This window comes from Amblyraja radiata, chromosome 15 (genome assembly GCF_010909765.2).
Source record: "Amblyraja radiata isolate CabotCenter1 chromosome 15, sAmbRad1.1.pri, whole genome shotgun sequence".
NCBI classification, from domain to species: domain Eukaryota; kingdom Metazoa; phylum Chordata; class Chondrichthyes; order Rajiformes; family Rajidae; genus Amblyraja; species Amblyraja radiata.
The window spans coordinates 39,604,751-39,623,869 of NC_045970.1; the positions used below are offsets into that span (position 1 = coordinate 39,604,751).

A 19,119-nucleotide genomic window follows, 5' to 3' on the forward strand; every position below is an offset into this window, starting at 1 on the left:
ACTCTGTGTTTTCTTTTGGAAGCCAGCACCTGCAGTTCCTTGTTCAAAAGGGAACTGCAGATGCTGGAATATCGAAGGTACACAAAATTGCTGGGGAAACTCAGCGGGTGCAGCAGCATCTATGGAGCGAAGGAAATAGGCGACGTTTCGGGCCGAAACCCTTCTTCTGAAGAAGGGTTTCGGCCCGAAACGTCGCCTATTTCCTTCGCTCCATAGATGCTGCTGCACCCGCTGAGTTTCCCCAGCAATTTTGTGTACCTGCAGTTCCTTGTTTCTCCACAGATGCTGCCCGACCCGCTGAGATACTCCAGCACTTTTTCCAGATCTTATTTTAGTTTGTTTCCCTGTTTCCATAAGGGAGGTCCTGTTAAGCACCCATCCTTCCGCTGCTCTAGCTGAAGATAAAGAGTTAGCAGCAAGCTATTACGGAAAGGTTTGCACTGTAGCATAATTTATTAGAACGCTCTATCTGGCACCGTTCTGCCGGCTTGTGCATGATGACTTTTCAGTAGTAAATCATTTTTAAGACTGAATTAAATATGGATAATGAAACGCCTTTGCACACTCAGCAAATGGATTTGTCTCCCAGCCAGCAGCATTTGATTGTTATCAGCATCTGTGGCGCACAACTGCTCCAGAGTATAGGTGATCAACATCTCTCAAACGTCCTGACATCCACTGAAGGTTGAATCTCATCTCAATTAAAATTGCTCCAGTAAGCGGGGGAGGAAAGAGTTGGCATCAGAAGAGGCATCCGGTGTTGTCCATGAGATAGGGAACACGAGGCAGGAGGAAGATCACTCACTGGCAAGGTGGAATCATCCACTTTGTCCATTCTGACTCCAGGTTACCCTGGAAAACTCCATGGGAGGCTTCATTCCTGGTGGTGTTGATGGAACACAAGGATAGAGTCGTTCAGCATGGAAACAGGCCTTATGGGTCAGGCAGCATCTGTGGAGGGAATGCATAGGTGACGTTTTGGGTTGGGGCCCTTTTGAAAACAACGGGTTTAGTTTAGAGATGCAGGCCCTTCGTCCCACCGAGTCCGCGCCGACCAGTGATCCCCGCACACCAACAATATCCTACGCACACTAGGGAGAATTTACAATTGCACCAAGCCAATTAGCCTACCAACCTGTATGTCTTTGGAGTTTGGGAGAAAACCCACGTGGTCACAGGGAGAATGTACAAACTCCATACAGACAGTGCCCATAGTCAGGATCGAACCCGGGTCTCTGGCACTGTAAGGCAGCAACTCTACTGCTGCGCCACCGTTCCGCCCCCAGAGTGCAGAATATTGTAGCGTTGTAGCACTACAGTGACAGAGGAAAGGTCCAGCCTCCACAATGAAGGTAGGTTGGGAGATTGGGATTAACCCGTACGTATGGGAGGACTGTTCTGTATCAGTTCATGTCAGAGGAGTTTTGCCCCAACATGCAGGGTCTTGGCTAGCTGTTGTTGGAGCCATTTGCCTCTGATGCCATGTGTCCAAACACGCGTTGCACATTATTACCTGACTCCCTCTCACCCATACGTAAACTCCTGCACCCTGCAATATAGCATAGAATCACAGAAGTCCCACAGGACCTTCGGCCCAACTCGCCCATCCCAACCAGAATGCCTCATCTTAGCTAGTCCCATTCGCCCTTGTTTGGCCAATATCCCACTTAACCTTTCCTAAGCATGTACCTGCCCAAGTGTCTTTTAAATGTTGATATTGTAGCTGCTTCAGCTGCCTCCTCTGGTAACTCGTTCCACATACCCACCACTATCTGTATGGAAAAAGTTGCCCGTTAGGTTCCTATTAAATCTTTCCCCTCTCACCTTAAATCTATGTCCTCTTGATTCCCTTACTCTTGGTAAAAGAGTCTTCATTCACCCTGTCTACTCCTTTCTTAATTTTATACACCTTTATAAAATCACGTCTTAGCCTCCTGCGCTTTAAGGAATAAAATCCTAGCCTGCTTAACCTCTCCCCATAATGTAGGCCCTCGAGCCCTGGCAACAGAAAGGAAGAAGTTTAAAGGAGATGTGCGGGGCAAGTATTTTTGCAGTGTGGTGGGTATCTGAATGAAACTACTAGGGGTGGTGGTGGAGGCAGATGCGATAGTGGCATTTCAGAGGCTTTTCCATAAGTAAGTGAATGTGCAGGGAATGGAGGGATATGGATCACGTGTAGGCAGAGAAGATTAGTTTAATTTAGCATCATGTTCGGCACAGGTATTGTGGGCCGAGTGGCCTGTTCCTGTGCTGCACTGGACTCTGTTAACTTGTCCAACGTTGACTGAGCTTCCCGTCTTCGATGCTTCATCTTTGTCACTCCCTCGCTGAACAACACCATGTCAGATCCACTAGCCGAGACACACAGATAGCTCCAGAGCAGACGATTGCAAAAATGCTCTTGTTCCTTCATTAACTCGTTTCAATTTTACTTCCATCACTGTCTCTTCCGTGAAATATTCTGGGGACAGTATTGATTGGAGGAAAACTACATTCTCGAATCAGTCATTTGTCAAAATAAATCAGATCGGGCCTGATTAAATCACAGTTGTTTTGAATGCAGGGATAGTTAGAACATAGAACACAGAAAAGGCCTTTCGGCCCACAATTTCCGTGCCGAAAATGATGCCATGTGCCTGTACGTGATCCCTATCCCTACGTTCCTGTATGTTTACTAGCCTATCGAAAAGCCTCTTAAATGCCATTATCTTATCTGTCTCCACCACCATCCCCGGCAGGATCCCACCACCCTCTGCTCATCTCCTTTAAACGTTACCCCTCTCACCTTCAACCTATGCCCCTTCCCCCCCCCCCCCCCTCCTGTCTACCCTAGTTTGATTCTGACTGCCTACCCTAGTTATGGAAGTCATCATTTTAAATAGGTGTATCAAGTCTCCCCTCAACCTCCAGCTGTACCAGAGAAAACAATCCAGGTTTCCAGAGTTCCACACTGTGCTAGCCATCTTAATTACAGGGCCAACCTTCCTGTTCATCGTGGTGTGTCTGTATCACCTTGGATTTGCACCGTGTGAATTTCAGACAGCGCTCCCCCACTTGCCCAGGCCCCCCGCCTTTACGATGTGTGTGTGTGTGTTCCCCTGACAGTCGTCGTTCCTGTTCCCGGTTTTTCAGGCGACTGCCAGCAACTTGACAGTCGCCGGCAGTTCGCTGAAAAATCACCTAAGTGGGACAGGCCCATTAGTTTTTCAGTTGTAGTCTTAAAGATACAGCATGGAAACAGGCACGTCGGTCCTCCAAGTCTGCGCCGACCACGATCACCCGCACTAGTTCTATCCTACACACAAGGGACAATTTACACAAGCCAATTAATGTACAAATCTGCATGAAAATCCACGCGGTCACAGTGGGAAAATACAAACTGCATACAGACAGCACATGTAGTCAGGATAGAACCCGGGTCTCTGGCATTGTAAGGCAGCATCACTACACCTGCACCACCGTGCTGAGCAGATTAAGTGCCGTTCAGGTAGAGTGAAGAGAAAGAAACAGTTGGTAGACACAAAATGCTGGAGTAACTCAACGGGAAAGAGTGAAAGAAACAGTGTCCGTGTCTCTCTCATTCACTAACCAGCTTTGTTCCATACCGGGAGCTTCAATGCAAGTCTCCGCATGCATTGCAATCATTTCATTTTCATCCAAAGGATTTTCTCTCCCCTAACTTCTTCATTGTTTCTATTAATGGTAGCCGTTGATGCTTATTTTATTTTAAACCGATTGGCAATGCCCTCACTGTTTCTTTGTCCCACATGTATTCTAATCTATGTGCAGAAAGAGAGCTCCTTCTTGGGAAAACAACCCCTTTGCGACAGCACGGTGGCGCAGCAGTAGAGTTGCTGCCTCACAGCGCCAAAGACATGGGTTTGATCCCGACTACGGGTGCTGTCTGTACAGAGTTTGCATGTTCTCCCTGTGACTGCGTGGGTTTTCTCTGGGTGCTCCGGTTTCCGTCAAAGATGTGTGGGTTTGTAGTTTAATTGGCATGTAAAGTGCAGGTTGCTTTCTGCAGCTGTAATCCGGCTTGGCTCCAGCATCAGTACTTAGAGCATTATAAATTGCCCATAATGTGTAGGATAGAACTAGTTTAGTTTAGTTTGGAGATATAGCGCAGAAACAGGCCCTTCGGCCCACCGAGTCCGTGTTGTCCAGCAATGACCCTGTACACTAGCACTATCCTACACACTAGAGACAATTTGCAACTTTACCGAAGGCAATGAACCTACAAACCTAGCGTACAGGTGATCGATGGTAATACGCATACTCGGTGGGCCATGCTGTTTCCATGCTCTAAACTAAAGTAAACACTGCTGAGTATCGGTCCCACACCATTGTAGTGGCAAGGCAGGGTACAATAAGGAGAGAGAGAACTTAGTAAGATGGAGTCAGGACAGCAACTGGTCATTCCTCCTTCTCGCCGCTCCCGTCTGGCAGAAGATACAGAGGCTTGAAAGCGCACACTCTCAGACTCAGGAACAGCTTCTTCCCCTCTGCTATCAGCCTTCTAAACAGCCCTTCCATAAGCTAGAGTACTGTCCGATTCACCTCTGCCCTATTGCGGACATTGGAACTTGTCTCTGGAACTGGTGCCCCACATGAAACTCATCCTTGTTTCTGCGGTCTCCTTCTGAACTTAGATTAAGATACAACGGGGACAAAAAACACATAAATCTGCGAACACCTCCTTGGAGAAACAAGACTGTAGGGTGGCGCTCCCGCGCTTTCTCATGCTACTGTGATGGTTGGAAATGTCCCCATGCCACACGAGGGGACCGGAAATGGAATGTCGGCTCCTTGCCGGTGCTTTTCACTACGTGCCTGCTGACCTTGGGAACCCACCCAGGTCTGGCAGCTCAATAACGTTAATTAGGGCAGAAACGCCTTGCTTTGCTGTATTTACTGCTGCTCCTCAAGTGGCAATTAATCACGACTGTTTTCTCCGTAGCTCGAGACGCCATCAGTACCAAGCATCCCATGTTGAAGACTCGACCTTTGTCACAAGCATCTAGATCATCGAAGGTTAAGGCCAGAAGCTGTGCAGGTGAGAGAAAGACTATAATTGCAGTCAATTAAGGCCTCCACAGTTTGCTGATTAAAGAGACAATTTAATAATCTGACCCACATTTGTCAAAATGAGAACGCATGTAAAGTGTAGGTTGCTTTCTGCAGGTGTAATCCGGCTTGGCTCCAGCATCAGTACTTAGAGCATTACCGATGAAGGCAAGCAACGACTGAGGGAATTACTGAACGGGTGATCGGTGGACTTGGTGGGCTGAAGGGTCTGTTTCCATGTTGTTATCCCAAGTTTGGAAGTGAGAGAAGTGTTTAAATTATGAGAGGCGTAGCTAGGGTGGATAGTCAGAACCTTTTTCCCAGGTTGGAAAGATCAAATGCCGGAAGGCAAAGTCTCAAGGTGAGAGGGGTGGGGTGGGAGATTGCAACCTTCACGTGTTTCGACGAATGCAATCAACCCGGCGTGCACAACCAAATAAGATCAAATAGAATAAGTTGTCCTACAACTTTAGGCTGTGCAGGCCGTACGCAAGAAGAAGAAGAAGAAGGTGAGATGGGGCAAAGTTTAAAAGAGAAGTGTGGAACAATTTATTTTACACAGAAGTTTGTGAGTGCCTAGAACGCACTGCTGAGGGCGGTGGTGGAAGCAGACATGATGGTAGCGTTGAAGAGGCTTTTGGATGCAGGGAAGGGAGGGATATGAATTATGTGCAGAGAGATAAGAATTTGTCTTGGCATCGTGTTGGGCACGCACGTGATGGGCCGAAGGGCCTGTTCCACTGCTGTACTGTTTGTTCTATGCTCTATGAATCATTTCTCTTTAACGCTGTCTCCCTCTTGCCCTGTAATTTCCCATTGGGTTGAACTCTGCATGTTCCCACAAAGGGTTGTAAATATGGCATGGCACTGTTTAGAAGTGATGAGATTCATCCCTATTCCAACCCGATATTTATCCCTCGATCAATATCACTAACAGATTGTCTGGTTATAATCACATTGCTGTTTCTGGAAGTAAAAAATTACTGATAAAATAGATACAATGCAAGAAACACACAGCGTCGGCAGAAAGAGATTCGGATCTAACATTTCGGGCCAAGGACCTATCATAAAAAAAAATTAAATAACTGAAGATGTATGAAATCTGAAATAAAATGAGAAAACACTGTGGATCAGCGAGTTCCTGTGGGAAGAGAAACACAATCATTGTTAAGAGAGCTTTTTCTCTTTCTGTTTAAGAAAGAACTGCAGATACTGGAAAAATCAAAGGTAGACAAAAATGCTGGAGAAACTGTGGGGGGTGGGGGGGGGGGGGGATTCTTTCAGTGGATTTCGGACCAGAAATACCAACTCTGTTTCTCTACTTTCCCTGGCTTCACAATCTACAACTATTCAAACACGCCTCACACCTATTGTTCTTATCTCTGGCCTTTGTTCCACTTGCTCGTCATAAAATTCCCCTTGCCTGTGTCGACCTGCCACATATATTCCTGCCTCTCTGCTCTTCCAGCTTTCTTCTCCCCTCCCCAACAATCAGCCTGAAGAAGAGTCTCGGACCGAAACGTCACCTATCCATGTTCTCCAGAGATGTTGCCTAACCCTCTGAGTTACTCCAGCACTTAGTGTCCTTCTCTGCTTCATCTCTCCACAGATGCTTCCTGACCTGCTAAGTCAGACTTTTTGTTTGCTTCTTGCATTTCCTGGTTTCATTTCATACTTTCCAGAAAAACCTGAACCAGTTTTGCGAGACTTTTAGACTTTAAACTTTAGACTTTATAAATGCAAAACAGATCCTTTGGCCCACTAAATCTGCACCAACCAGCTATTACCCCATGCACCAGCACTACCCTACACACCAGGGACGTTATAATTTTACCAAAGTCAATTAACCTGAAGTGTCTTTGAAGTGTGGGAGAAAATCCACGCAGTCACAGCTAGAACGTACAGGTCTGAAGTAGGGTCACAACCTGAAACGTCACCTATTCCTTTTCTCCAGAGATGCTGTCTGACCCGCGGTGTTGCTCCAGCTTTTTGTGTCTGTCTTCAGTTTAAACCAGCATCTGCAGTCCCTTCATACACGAGAACGTATAAACTCTGTACCAACAGCACCCATAGTAAGCATCGAACCGGGGTCTCGGGTGCTGTGAGGCGGCAACTCTACTGCTGCGTCACTGTGCCGAGGGAGGGGAAGGTCCAGCAGGGGTGATTGGGTAACTAACAGTGCAAGGTAGAAGAGATCCAGAAGGTACCTGAAGTTACAACGGGAATCTGGGAGGAGTGCTGAAAATCTGAGACAAAATGCTGGAGATGCCTATTGTGTGATCTGGCTCCCTCTCCATTCTCCACACCCTCAGCCTCCTGCACTTACAAGGAAACCTCATCTTCTAACCAGACCCTGTTATAGCCTTGCATTGAGTTCAATAACTACAGATGAAGAATGTTTGCAAAAAATCATACAGTACAGAAACAGGCCCTTCAGCCCAATTCGACCCTGCCAACAAAGATGTCCCATCCATAGTAGTCCCATTTACCCGTGATTGACCCGCATCCCTCAAAACAATGGCGCAGTGGCAGAGTTGCTGCCTTACACCTCCAGACACCCGGTTCGATCCTGACCATGGGTGCTGTCTGTATGCAGTTAGAACCTTCTCCCTGTGACCGTGTGGGCTTTCTCCGGGTGCTCTGGTTTCTTCACGCACACCAAAGACGTACAGGTTTTGTAGGTTAATTCGCTCTGATAAAAATTGTAAATTGTCCTGAGTGTGTAGGATAGTGCTAGTGCACGGGGTGATGGCTGAGTGGCGTAGACTCTGTGACCGGAGGGGTCTTTCCTATCCGTGTACTGTCTAAATGATTTTTGTCAAATGTTGTTGACTTGTTTCTAAATTGTCAACATCCCTTCCAAAGTTTGGAATGGTAATTTTAGATGATCAATCTGTCATCATTGTTTGTTTCTAAGAACTGTATTAATATCAGCATACTTTAACAGACTGACGAGAAAAATAGCTCTCATCTTCTGCAATGGTCGCATAAATTAGCACTATGATTTCAGTTAATATGCGTTGTAGATCAAAGCTAAAACAGAAAAAGCTGGAAACGTTTATCATGTTGAGGTGTACAAGATCATGAGGGACATGGATAAAGTGAACACACACAGTCTTTTTCCCAGGGTGGAGGATTCTAAAACTAAAGGGCACAGGCTTAAGGTGAGAGGGGAGAGATTTAAGAGAGACCTCAGGCAACTTTCTCACTCAGAGGGTAGTCCGCATCTGGAACCAGCTGCCAGAGGAAGCTATAGAAGCGGATACAGTTATGATATTTAAAAGGCATTTGGGCAGATATATGGATAGGAAAGGTTTATTTTTCTACAGATGCACCGCAGAAAGCATTTTATCTGGATGCATCACAGGTTAGTTTGGGAACAGCTCCATCCAAGACCGCAAGAAATTGCAGCAAATTGTGGACACAGCCCAGACCATCACACAAACCAACCTCTGAAGAAGGGTCTCGACCCGAAACGTCGCCCGTTCCTTCTCTCCAGAGATGCTGCCTGTCCCGCTGAGTTACTCCAGCTTTTTGTGTCCCTTCCATTGACTCCTTTTATACCTCACGCTGTCTCGGCAAGGACAGCAGCATAATCAAGGACGAGTTGCACCCTTGGCCACTCCCTCTTCTCCCCTCTCCCATCAGGCAAAAGGTATAGAAGTGTGAAAAGGCACACCACCAGATTCAGGGACAATTTCTTCCCAGCTGTTATCAGGCAACTGAGTCATCCCACCACATCCAGAGAGCGGTGCTGAACTACCTCTTTGATGACCCTCGGACTATCCTTGATCGGACTTTGCTGGCGTTACCTTGCACTAAACGTTATTCCCTCATCATGTATCTATACACTGTAAATGGATCGATTGTAATCATGTGTTGTCTTTCTGTTGACTGGTTAGCACGCAACAAAAGCTTTTTACTGTACATGACAATAAACTAAACTGAACTGGGTTATTGGCCAAATGCAGGCAAATGGGACTAGCCCAGATGCCATTTGGCTCCTTCTGGTATTCACAAATATCGTGTCATGGAGTCGTGGAGCTGTACAGGTCAAAAACAGACCCGAGGATCCTCCTTCTCCATGCCGACAACTTTGGCACACCGGGATAGTTCCTTTTGGCCCATAGCCCCTTAAACCCTTCCGATCCGTATATCTATCCAAATGTCTTTTAAAAGACATATATTTTAATGGGCAATAAATGCTGGCATTTCCAGGGATGACTGCATCCTGAAAAGATGGTTAAAAAGTCATTAATTGATTCTACACTTCATAGGAGCCACTCTGCATCAGCAAGGTTACCGGGAGCTCAGTACTTAGCTCTCATTCGGACATCGACAGCAGTTATATTCAAGACTTTGACGGAGCAAATAAGGGAAGAGTTGGACCAGCAACATTTTGTGTTGTTATTTCAGATTTCAAACAGCTGCAGTACTTTAGTCTGGTGGAGACGGTGTTGCTATGCACAGTGACATCTTGTGATACAGAGCTGAAGTGCCAGAAACACGCTGGGTCTGCCGAGTGACCAGACCAGGGCTGTCTTAGTAGTCATACCGAATCAGGCCCTTCGGCCCGACTTGCCCATGCCAACCAAGATGCCCCACCTACACTAATCGCAGCTGTCCGCATTTGGTCCATATCCCTTCAAACTTTTCCTATCCATGAATGTATCCAAATGTCTTCTATGTGTTGTGGAGCTTTGGGCTTGTCACATATGCAACTGCACAGTGATATTCATTTTGCAAATTTACACATGCTGGTGCCTCCATGTTTTTGCGTAATTTCCAAAGACCGATCCACCCCGTGCTCGGTCTACTGGAGCTGTTCCCAATCCAGGTAATCCCCAGGCTCCTACAGCACCTTCCTCCATCGCGTCATCTTTGTGCCCTGAAGGCGCTGGAGGCATTACCCCAGTTCACCCTCCTACTGATCCTTGCTCCACACGTCCGATGCCTCCAGCGGCTCCCTCCCGGTTATCACCAGACGACGAGCCTTCGTTATAGTACATGTCTCAACTACCTCCTCTGGCAGATTGTTCCATGTACCCACCACCCTCTGTGTGAAAAGGTTGCCCCTCAGGTTCCTACTAAATCTTTCCCATCTCACCTTACACCTATGTCCCTTGTGTGTTTGGCAACGGACCATGATTGGCAACCTAACATCACTATCAATTCTCACTCTCATCCCTATGCAGTTAATGAGGGCGGTAAAACAGACTGTGGACTATAAGAGCTGAGATCAGAAACAGTATTAGTACAGGAGCGTATTAAAACAGAACAAATGCTGCAAGTCACGTGGGAGTAAATCACATTCTGATTGCCATCGAATAAAGACGAGGTCATAAGGTCATAAGTGATAGGAGTAGAATTAAGACATTCAGCCCATCGTCTACTCTGCCATTCAATCACAGCTGATCTATCTCTCCCTCCTAACCCCATTCTCCTCCCTTCTCCCCATAACGTCTGACACCCGTACTAATCAAGAGCAGGACAGTACAGTACAGGAATGAACCCTTCTGCCCACAATGTCTGTGCCAAACATGATGCCAAGTTAAACTACATCTCCTCTGCCTGCAAGTAATCCATATCCCTCCATTCCCTGCATATCCATGTGCCTATCTAAAAGCCTCTGAAACACCACTATCGTATCTGCCCCCACCACCAACCCTGGTAGCACGTTCCAGACACCCACCACCCTCTGCGTAAAATACTTCCCCCAAACACCTCCTCTAAAATTTAGACTTTAGAAATACAAAGCAGAAACAGACCCTTCAGCTCACCAAGTCCGTGCCATCCAGCGATCGCCCCATACACTAGCGCTACCCTACACACTTGGTACAATTCACAATGTACAGGTGCCAATTAACCTACAAACCTCTACGTCTTTGGAGTGTAGGAGGAAACCGGATGAGGTCAGAGGGAGAACATACAAGCTCTGTACAGACAGATCGGTGGTCAGGATCAAACCCGGGTGTGGCGCTCTAAGGTAGAAACTCTACCGCTGCGCCACTGTGCCGCCCATAAACATTGCCTCTCACCATAATGCTCTAATCTTTGATATTTCCACCGTGGGAAAAAGAATCTGACTGTCTACTAACTGGTTCTGACAGAGACCTGTTGTTTGTCTCTGTCACTCAATGCTTTGTCTGAAATTGGATTTAAATCCCAGTGGATGGGTCTGACATCGAATCCTGTCAGCGACCATGTCTGAACACAATAACAGCAAAGAGCTGGATAAATAAAAATTCAAAGGAAAATATTTCCGCTGCCCTTTGCCTTTAGCTGGGTGACACAGTGGCGCAGTGGTGGAGTTGCTGCCTTACAGCACCAGAGAGAGACCCGGATGCGATCCTGACTACGGGTGATGTCTGTACGGAGTTTATACTTTCGCCTATTTGACCGCATGGCTTTCCTCCCACAAAGACATGCAGGTTTGTAGGTTAAATAGTCCACTGTAAATTGCCCCTAGTGTGCAGGATGCCACAGTGGGATAACGCAGAACTAGTGTGGACAGGTGATTTATGGTCGGCGTGGACTCGGTCGGCCAATGCCCTGTTTCCCCGCTGTATCTCTACAACAAGGGGGAAGCACGAAATGGCCGGTCCTTTATAGAGTGGGAGATTAACCAGTGGGAGAAATGACAATGCCAGGCAAAATGAAGATACAAATGGGAATAACAAGCTCGTTATCTGTCGTTGCTGAACTGTTCGTTTCTTGCTCGCCCTGAATGCTGATGCATTTATTTCAGATTTGCAATATTAGTGATTTTCTTTTAAGGAAATTTGATGTATTAACAGCCAGGAAGAATAGTTTCATGATCGACATAACTGCACTTTTTGAGCTGCACTTGGAATCATAACTGCCTGATTCTATTATGGGGATTGTGTTATAATAATCCTGTCATTGAACGGTGCATTAAGATTCCCAGTGTACTGGAACTGCAAGGCAACAGTTGATCCTGAAAGGCATGCTTTGCATGTTTCCCTGCGTGCAGAGTTGAATTATCTCTTCACAATTGCACTGCACCCAAATCAGCAGTTCACGTTTGTGTGAGGCATTAATAAAATAAGGATTTTATAATTAAAAACAGCGGACTTTTAGCTTTAATGTATCACCCACATTACCACCTGGGTACTCATTCTCAGCTACAAGTTTTATTATTTCATTTCTTGGGGGCGTAAGCATTGCTGGCAAGACTTTGGTGGACGGTTGATTGAATCCCACAATGTGAAAACAAAGCACTGCGGAAACTGATCATCTTCAAAACCATCGAAACCATCTCCATAAAAGGGGAAGCAATTACTGGCCAGAAGAAGGATTCCAACCTGAAGCATCACTTCTCCATTTCCATACAAAGATGCTGCCTGAGATCGTACAGCCAAACAGCATGGAAACAGGCCCTTCAGCCCAGCTTGTCCATGCTGAGCAAGATGCCCCATCTATGCTAGTGCTGACGGCGGGCACAGTTCTGACATTTGTTTATGAATTTGAGGTTTGGCAACTTGGTTGACATGGACAAGAGATGGATTACATTTACTGAGATGCCCCATCTATGCTCGTGATCAAGGCAGGTAAAGGTATGAGACATTTGGACATGTTCAAGGAAAGGAAAGATTTGGAGGGATGTGGGCCAGGTGCAGGTGAGTGGGACTAGCTCTGTTAGGCAACTTGGTCGATAAGGACAGAGTCATACAACACAGGCCCTGTGCACGAGATTCTCACTGATTCCTTGATGCAATTAAAATTGTAGCACCATTTTCATCAAAACTGCAAATGTGAGTTTACCACTTACATCCAGGCCAGGAAATGGGCAGCTTATTGTAATAATAATAATGGATGGGATTTATATAGCGCCTTTCTAATACTCAAGGCGCTTTACATCGCATTATTCATTCACTCCTCAGTCACACTCGGTGGTGGTAAGCTACTTCTGTAGCCACAGCTGCCCTGGGGCAGACTGACGGAAGCGTGGCTGCCAATCTGCGCCTACGGCCCCTCCGACCACCACCAATCACTCACACACAGGCAAAGGTGGGTGAAGTGTCTTGCCCAAGGACACAACGACAGTATGCACTCCAAGCGGGATTCGAACCAGCTACCTTCCGGTCGCCAGCCGAACACTTAGCCCATTGTGCCATCTGTCGTCCCAACTAAGCTTATGCCCCTATCCCACTTAGGAAACCTGAACGGAAACCTCTGGAGACTTTGCGCCCCACCCAAGGTTTCCGTGCGGTTCCCGGAGGTTGCAGGTGGTTGCCGGAGGTTGCAGGTAGTGGAAGCAGGTAGGGAGACTGACAAAAACCTCCGGGAACCGCACGGAAACCTTCGGTGGGGCACAAAGTCTCCAGAGGTTTCCATTCAGGTTTCCAAAGTGGGACAGGAGCATTAGGGTTGTTATTGGTCCTCAAGCGGTTGAGTCCTGGGTCATAGTATCAAATCAAACAGCGAGGCACTGTGGTACACTGCCACAGAGCCTGGTTCAATCCTGACCTCAGGCACTGTCTGTGTGGAGTTTGCACATTCTCCCTGTGACCACGTGGGTTTCCTCAGGGTGCTTCGGTTTCCTCCCACATCCCAAAGGCGTGTGGATTTCTAGGTTAATTGGCACTCTGTAAATTGCCCCTGGTGTGTAGGGAAAGTGGGATAACATAGAACTAGTGCAAACGGGTGATCGATGGTCGGCGTGGACTCGGTGGGCCGGAGGACCTGTTTCCATGCTGTATCCTTAAAAGTAAAACTAAAGTATCTAGAGCAGCCCCGGTGGCTGTTGAATGTGGACTCTGAACTGCAGCTGAATATCCCAGTTTCCAATTGGATAAAATGCCTCATTAAAACCGCTGCTAGAGATGGATTAAATTTAAAATCACACACCACTTCTCACTTAGAGATGCACACAGCCATGTCATTTATTTTCTGAAGTACCAGGGTTCACAGGTAATTTTCCTGACTATATTATTTGCGCAGGTCGTTGAGAAATTCTGCACTCTTTCCATGATTAGGCACTGAAAGGTGGCTAATGATTTGGCAATTTGTAACCAGTTAGTTGAATAATGCATGACGAATGTGCTTATTCAGGGGCAAGAGAGAGACGGATGTATATTTGCCTCTTTTACCTATCGAAGGCAGAGGAGCGATCATTTAAATGATGTAGGAATAGGAATACTTTATTGTCCCATGTGACGAGAGACAGTGAGATTCTTTGCTTGCAGACACAGTGTATACAAATAGCGAAGGTAGCGAAATAGCGAAATAGCAAAGTTACAAAGCATGCCGGTTCCTCATTTTGTCGTCCCGCCCCCCCCTCCCTCCAGCGGTTACCCCCACGTCGGGCCCAAGATGGTGGGGATTTTTATTTTCCAAATATGTGCAGAACCGTGTGAGACTGTCAAGAGCAGGCTGTTTAATCCAAGACATCAAACAAAGTGTGCAGAGTTTTGATTTAAAAAAGACAGCACAAAGACGTGCAAAAATAATTTGTTTTTTCAAATGCACTCTAAGCCATTAATATGACAGATTTAGTGACCTCTAAAAAGTGCTGTTCGGCAATATGATTATAAATTCACATTTTCTGAGGTAATTCTTGTTCAGCTTTTATAGAATGATTTACAAAAAACACATAATTGAAAATAAATGTAATTGTTTTAATGCGGTCATAACCAATGTGTATACCAGTATTAAATGAGCTGTTATCTATGAGTTATTGTCTTTTTTTTCCCTGCCGTCAATATGCTGCTTCTGTTGGCAGCAGGAGGAAAGATCCATTCAGTTTAACCAATTCTCAGCTTGACATGTGTGGCGTGTGTTGTTGGTTTAAATAGATATAAAGTAAATCCTTCTTTCCCACTTCTTATGTTTAGAATTTCTCCTTCCGGCAAAGGAGAGACCTCAGACTAGTGCCGTGCTTGCTCGAAGGCTGGTCATTGGAGCCCTGGGAGTAAAAAGCAATCAAACTAAGGCAGAGCGAGAGGCAGAGCGGCAAAAGCTGAAGGAAGCTCGAGGTAGGTGGAACATTTGGAGTCTCGTGCCTTTCGGAGTAGCCTGTGCAACTGCTGAGAGTGTGTGTGTAACATCTACAGATCTTGGTTGACACTCTACCAATTGTTAAATGGTGACAACCTTGAAGTGTGTTGTTATCACTTAATGAAGCGGGTTGGTGTCACTTACGGAGACCCTGGAATCTTGAGCAAAACACAAATTGCTAGAGATTGATTAGTTGGACTGGGTGTTACAATCCCTATGATTTCACTACAATTGACATTCTTGGGTATGCCACTAGGTGAGTTTGCTAACAATCAGACACATCTTCAGTTGTGTACCTCAACGTCACTGGGTGTTTCGGCCTTTCATCACAAGACACCCTCAGTCGAGGCAGGCCCACCGCAGGGTGATCAGACCTGGGTGTGTGTCTTATTGCTAGCCTCTAGATGGTCACGTGGCAGCCCAGACAGCATCTTTCCTCTTCAGCCACAGCCAGTGACTGCTCCGTTCGGCGGCATTGGCAAGTTCTTTTATTGCCCTCCTTTGTGCCTGCCCTTTGACTCCTACTTCCCTCAGGAGCCTTGCGGTGGGACTACCTACAAAGCCCCTGCACCTCCACTGGACACACCCTTACACTCCAACCTCTCTCCTCTGCCTCTGCTGCAAGGATTGAATATCAAAGCTTTTTCCTTTCATAAGCCTCGTCCACAGCCTCCTCCCAGGGGACCGTCAGCTCAATGATGGAAACACGCTGACAGGAGTTGGACCAGAGAACGAGGTCTGGTCGCAGGTTGGTAACTGCGATTTCAACTGGGAACGAAAGCCTCTGTGTCCTTCGGAGTAGCCTGTGCAACTGCTGAGAGTGTGTGTGTAACATTTACAGATCTTGGTTGACACTCTACCAGTTGTTAAATGGTGACAACCTTGAAGTGTGTTGTTATCACTTAATGAAGCGTGTTGGTATCACTTACGGAGACCCTGGAATCTTGAGCAAAACACAAATTGCTGGAGTAACTCAGCGCGTCGGGCATCATTTGTAGAGGGAAAGACTTTAGAGACACAGTGGGAAACAAGCGCTTTCGCCCACCGTGTCCGCGTCGACCAGCGATCACCCCGTACTCTAGCACTATCTTACGTACTGGGGACAATTTACAATTTTACCAAAACCAATTAACGTACAAGCCTGTATGTCTTTGTGGAGTGAGGGAGGAAACCAGAGCCGCCGGGGAAAACCCACACAGTCACAGGGAGAACTGACAGGTTCCGTCCAGACAGTCCTACTGCCTTCCCTTAGTCAGGACCGGACCCGGGTCTCTGACGCTGTAAGACATCGACTCTACTGCTGCACCACTGTGTACTTGACAAGATTGTGCTTCATTTTACATGGCGAACATAAGTGACACCAAAACACCAAATGCTGGAGGAACTCTGCGGGTCAGGCAGCATCTTTAGAGGGAATGGGCAGACGACTTTTCAGGTCAAGATCCCTCTTCAGACTGATGGCGGGTGGAGGAGTTGGAGAAAAGAGATTAGGCCAGGAAAACAGTAGTGGGGGGGCGAGCATTGGCTAATGGTTAGAGGGCCAGGAGATGCAGGTTTAAGGTGATTCAGGGGGAGAGTTTGGGGAAGACTAGTTTCAGACCCGAAACGTCGTCTGTCCATTCCCTCCACAGATGCTGCCTGACCCGCTGAGTTCCTTCAACGCTGTGTTTTAGTATCACTTATGTTCGCCATGTAAAATGTTCCACAATCTTGTCAGATGCAGCCCTGTGGGCCAAACATCCAATGAATGAGTACTCCAGTCTGCCCAGCAGTCAGATTGGCAATAACAATTCTGGCATAGTAAAATTCATTATTCTTTGTGTGCGATGTTAAATGGTTGTCTGTGAATTACTGTATGAATGCAATGACAGATATCCTCTACCCTCAGTATATATACATGGAGGGGTGTTATAATTTAGTGTAAGCTCTATCACTGCTCCACAACAAGACTGCATTTTATTTACGAGGGAAAATCCTTGCCAAATATCATTTAAAGTTTTGATTAGTTTCCCAATGCCAAGCTTAGATTTACTTTAGTGTAGTTTAGAGATACAGTGCGGAAACAGGCCCTTTGGCTCACCGAGTCCGTGCCGACCATTGGTCACTCCATACACTGGCACTATCCTACATACTAGGTACAATTTATCATCTTTACCGAACCCAATTAACTTACAAACCTGCACATCTTTGGAGTGTGGGAGGAAACCCGGAACACACGGAGAAAACCCACACGGTCACAGGAAGAACGTACAAACGCCGCACAGACAACACCCGTAGTCAGGATCGTACCCGGGTCTCTGGCGCTGTGAGGCCTCAACTCTACCTTGTTGCCATTAAACTGTAAAGAGTACAGAGAAGATATGTCTCACGAAATAGTGGACGCATTGGTGATCATTTTCCAATGTTCAATAGATTCAGGATCAGTTTCTGTGGATTGGAGGATAGCTAATGTTATCCCACTTTTCAAGAAAGGAATGAGAGAGAAAACGGGGAATTACAGACCAGTTAGCCTGACCGGTGGTGGGAAAGATGCTGGAGTCAATTATTAAGAAGTAATAATGGGGCATTTGGATAGCAGTAAAAGGATTAGTCCAAGTCAACATGGATTTATAAAAGGGAAATCATGCTTGACTAATCTTCTGGAATTTTTTGAGGATGTGACAAGTAAAATGGATGAAGGGGAGCCAGTGGATGTAGTGTATCTAGACTTTCAGAAAGCCTTTGATTAGATCCCGCATGGGAGTCTGGTGACTAAAATTAGAGGACATGGTATTAGGGGTAGGGCGTTGACATGGATAGAAAATTGGTTGGCAGACAGGAAGTACAGAGTAGGAGTGAACGGGTCCTTTTCAGAATGTCAGGCAGTGGCGAGTGGAGTGCCGCAAGGCTCGGTGTTGGGGCCGCAACAGTTTACCATATATATTAATAATTTGGAAGAGGGAGTTAGGAGCAAAACTAGCAAGTTTGCGGATGACACAAAGCTGGGTGGCAACTTGAACTGTGAAGAGGATGTTAGGAGGTTGCAGGGTGACCTGGACAGGTTGAGTGAGTGGGCAGATGCATGGCAGATGCAGTATAATATAGTTAAATGTGAGGTTATCCACTTGGTGGCAAAAAGAAGGGGGCAGATTATTATCTCAATGGGGTTAGGTTTGGTAAGGGGGAGGTGCAGCGAGACCTGGGTGTCCTTGTACACCGGTCACTGAAAGTTGGCGTGCAGGTACAGCAGGCAGTGAAGAAAGCCAATGGAATGTTGGCCTTCATAAAAAGATGATTTCAGTATGGGGGTAAAGAAGTTCTTCTGCAGCTGTATAAGGCTCTGGTAAGACCACATCTGGAGTATTGTGTACAGTTTTGGTCTCCTAATTTGAGAAAGGACATCCTTGTGATTGAGGCAGTGCAGCGTAGGTTCACGAGATTGATCACTGGGATGGCAGGACTGTCATATAAGGAAAGATTGAAAAGACTAGGCTTGTATTCACTGGAGTTTAGGAGGATTAGGGGGGATCTTATAGAAACATATAAAATTATAAATGAACTGGACAAACTAGATGCAGGAAAAAATTTCCCAATGTTGGGCGTGTCCAGAACTAGGGGCCACAGTCTTAGAATAAAGGGGAGGAAATTTAAGACTGAGGTGAGAAAAAGCTTTTTCACCCAGAGAGTTGTGAATTTGTGGAATTCCCTGCCACAGAGGGCAGTGGAGGCCAAATCACTGGATGGATTTAAGAGAGAGTTAGATAGAGCTCTAGGGGCTAGTGGAACCAAGGGATATGGAGAGAAGGCAGGCACGGGTTATTGATTGGGGACGATCAGCCATGATCACAATGAATGGCAGTGCTGGCTCGAAGGGCCGAAGGGCCTCCTCCTGCACCTATTTTCTATGTTTCTATGTGAGGATGTTGCCAAGACTCGAGGGCCTGAGCTGTAGGGAAAGGTTGGGCAGGCTAGTACTTTATTTCTTGAAGTGCAAGAGGCTGAGACGTGATCTTATAGAGTGTGTAAAATCATGAGGAGAATTGATAGGGTGAA

At 46.5% G+C, this 19,119-nt stretch overlaps 1 protein-coding gene across 2 annotated transcripts in view; it reads left to right on the forward strand.

Annotated features, from left to right (window-relative positions):
• r3hcc1l (R3H domain and coiled-coil containing 1 like) overlaps positions 1-19,119 on the forward strand; it is a 212,820-nt gene that overhangs the window by 158,486 nt on the left and 35,215 nt on the right. For both annotated transcript variants that reach the window (XM_033034151.1, XM_033034150.1), the window contains exons 5-6: positions 4,961-5,056; positions 14,925-15,065. In XM_033034151.1, coding sequence (XP_032890042.1) covers positions 4,961-5,056; positions 14,925-15,065 — 237 coding nt within the window. The remainder of the gene's footprint in view (positions 1-4,960; positions 5,057-14,924; positions 15,066-19,119) is intronic.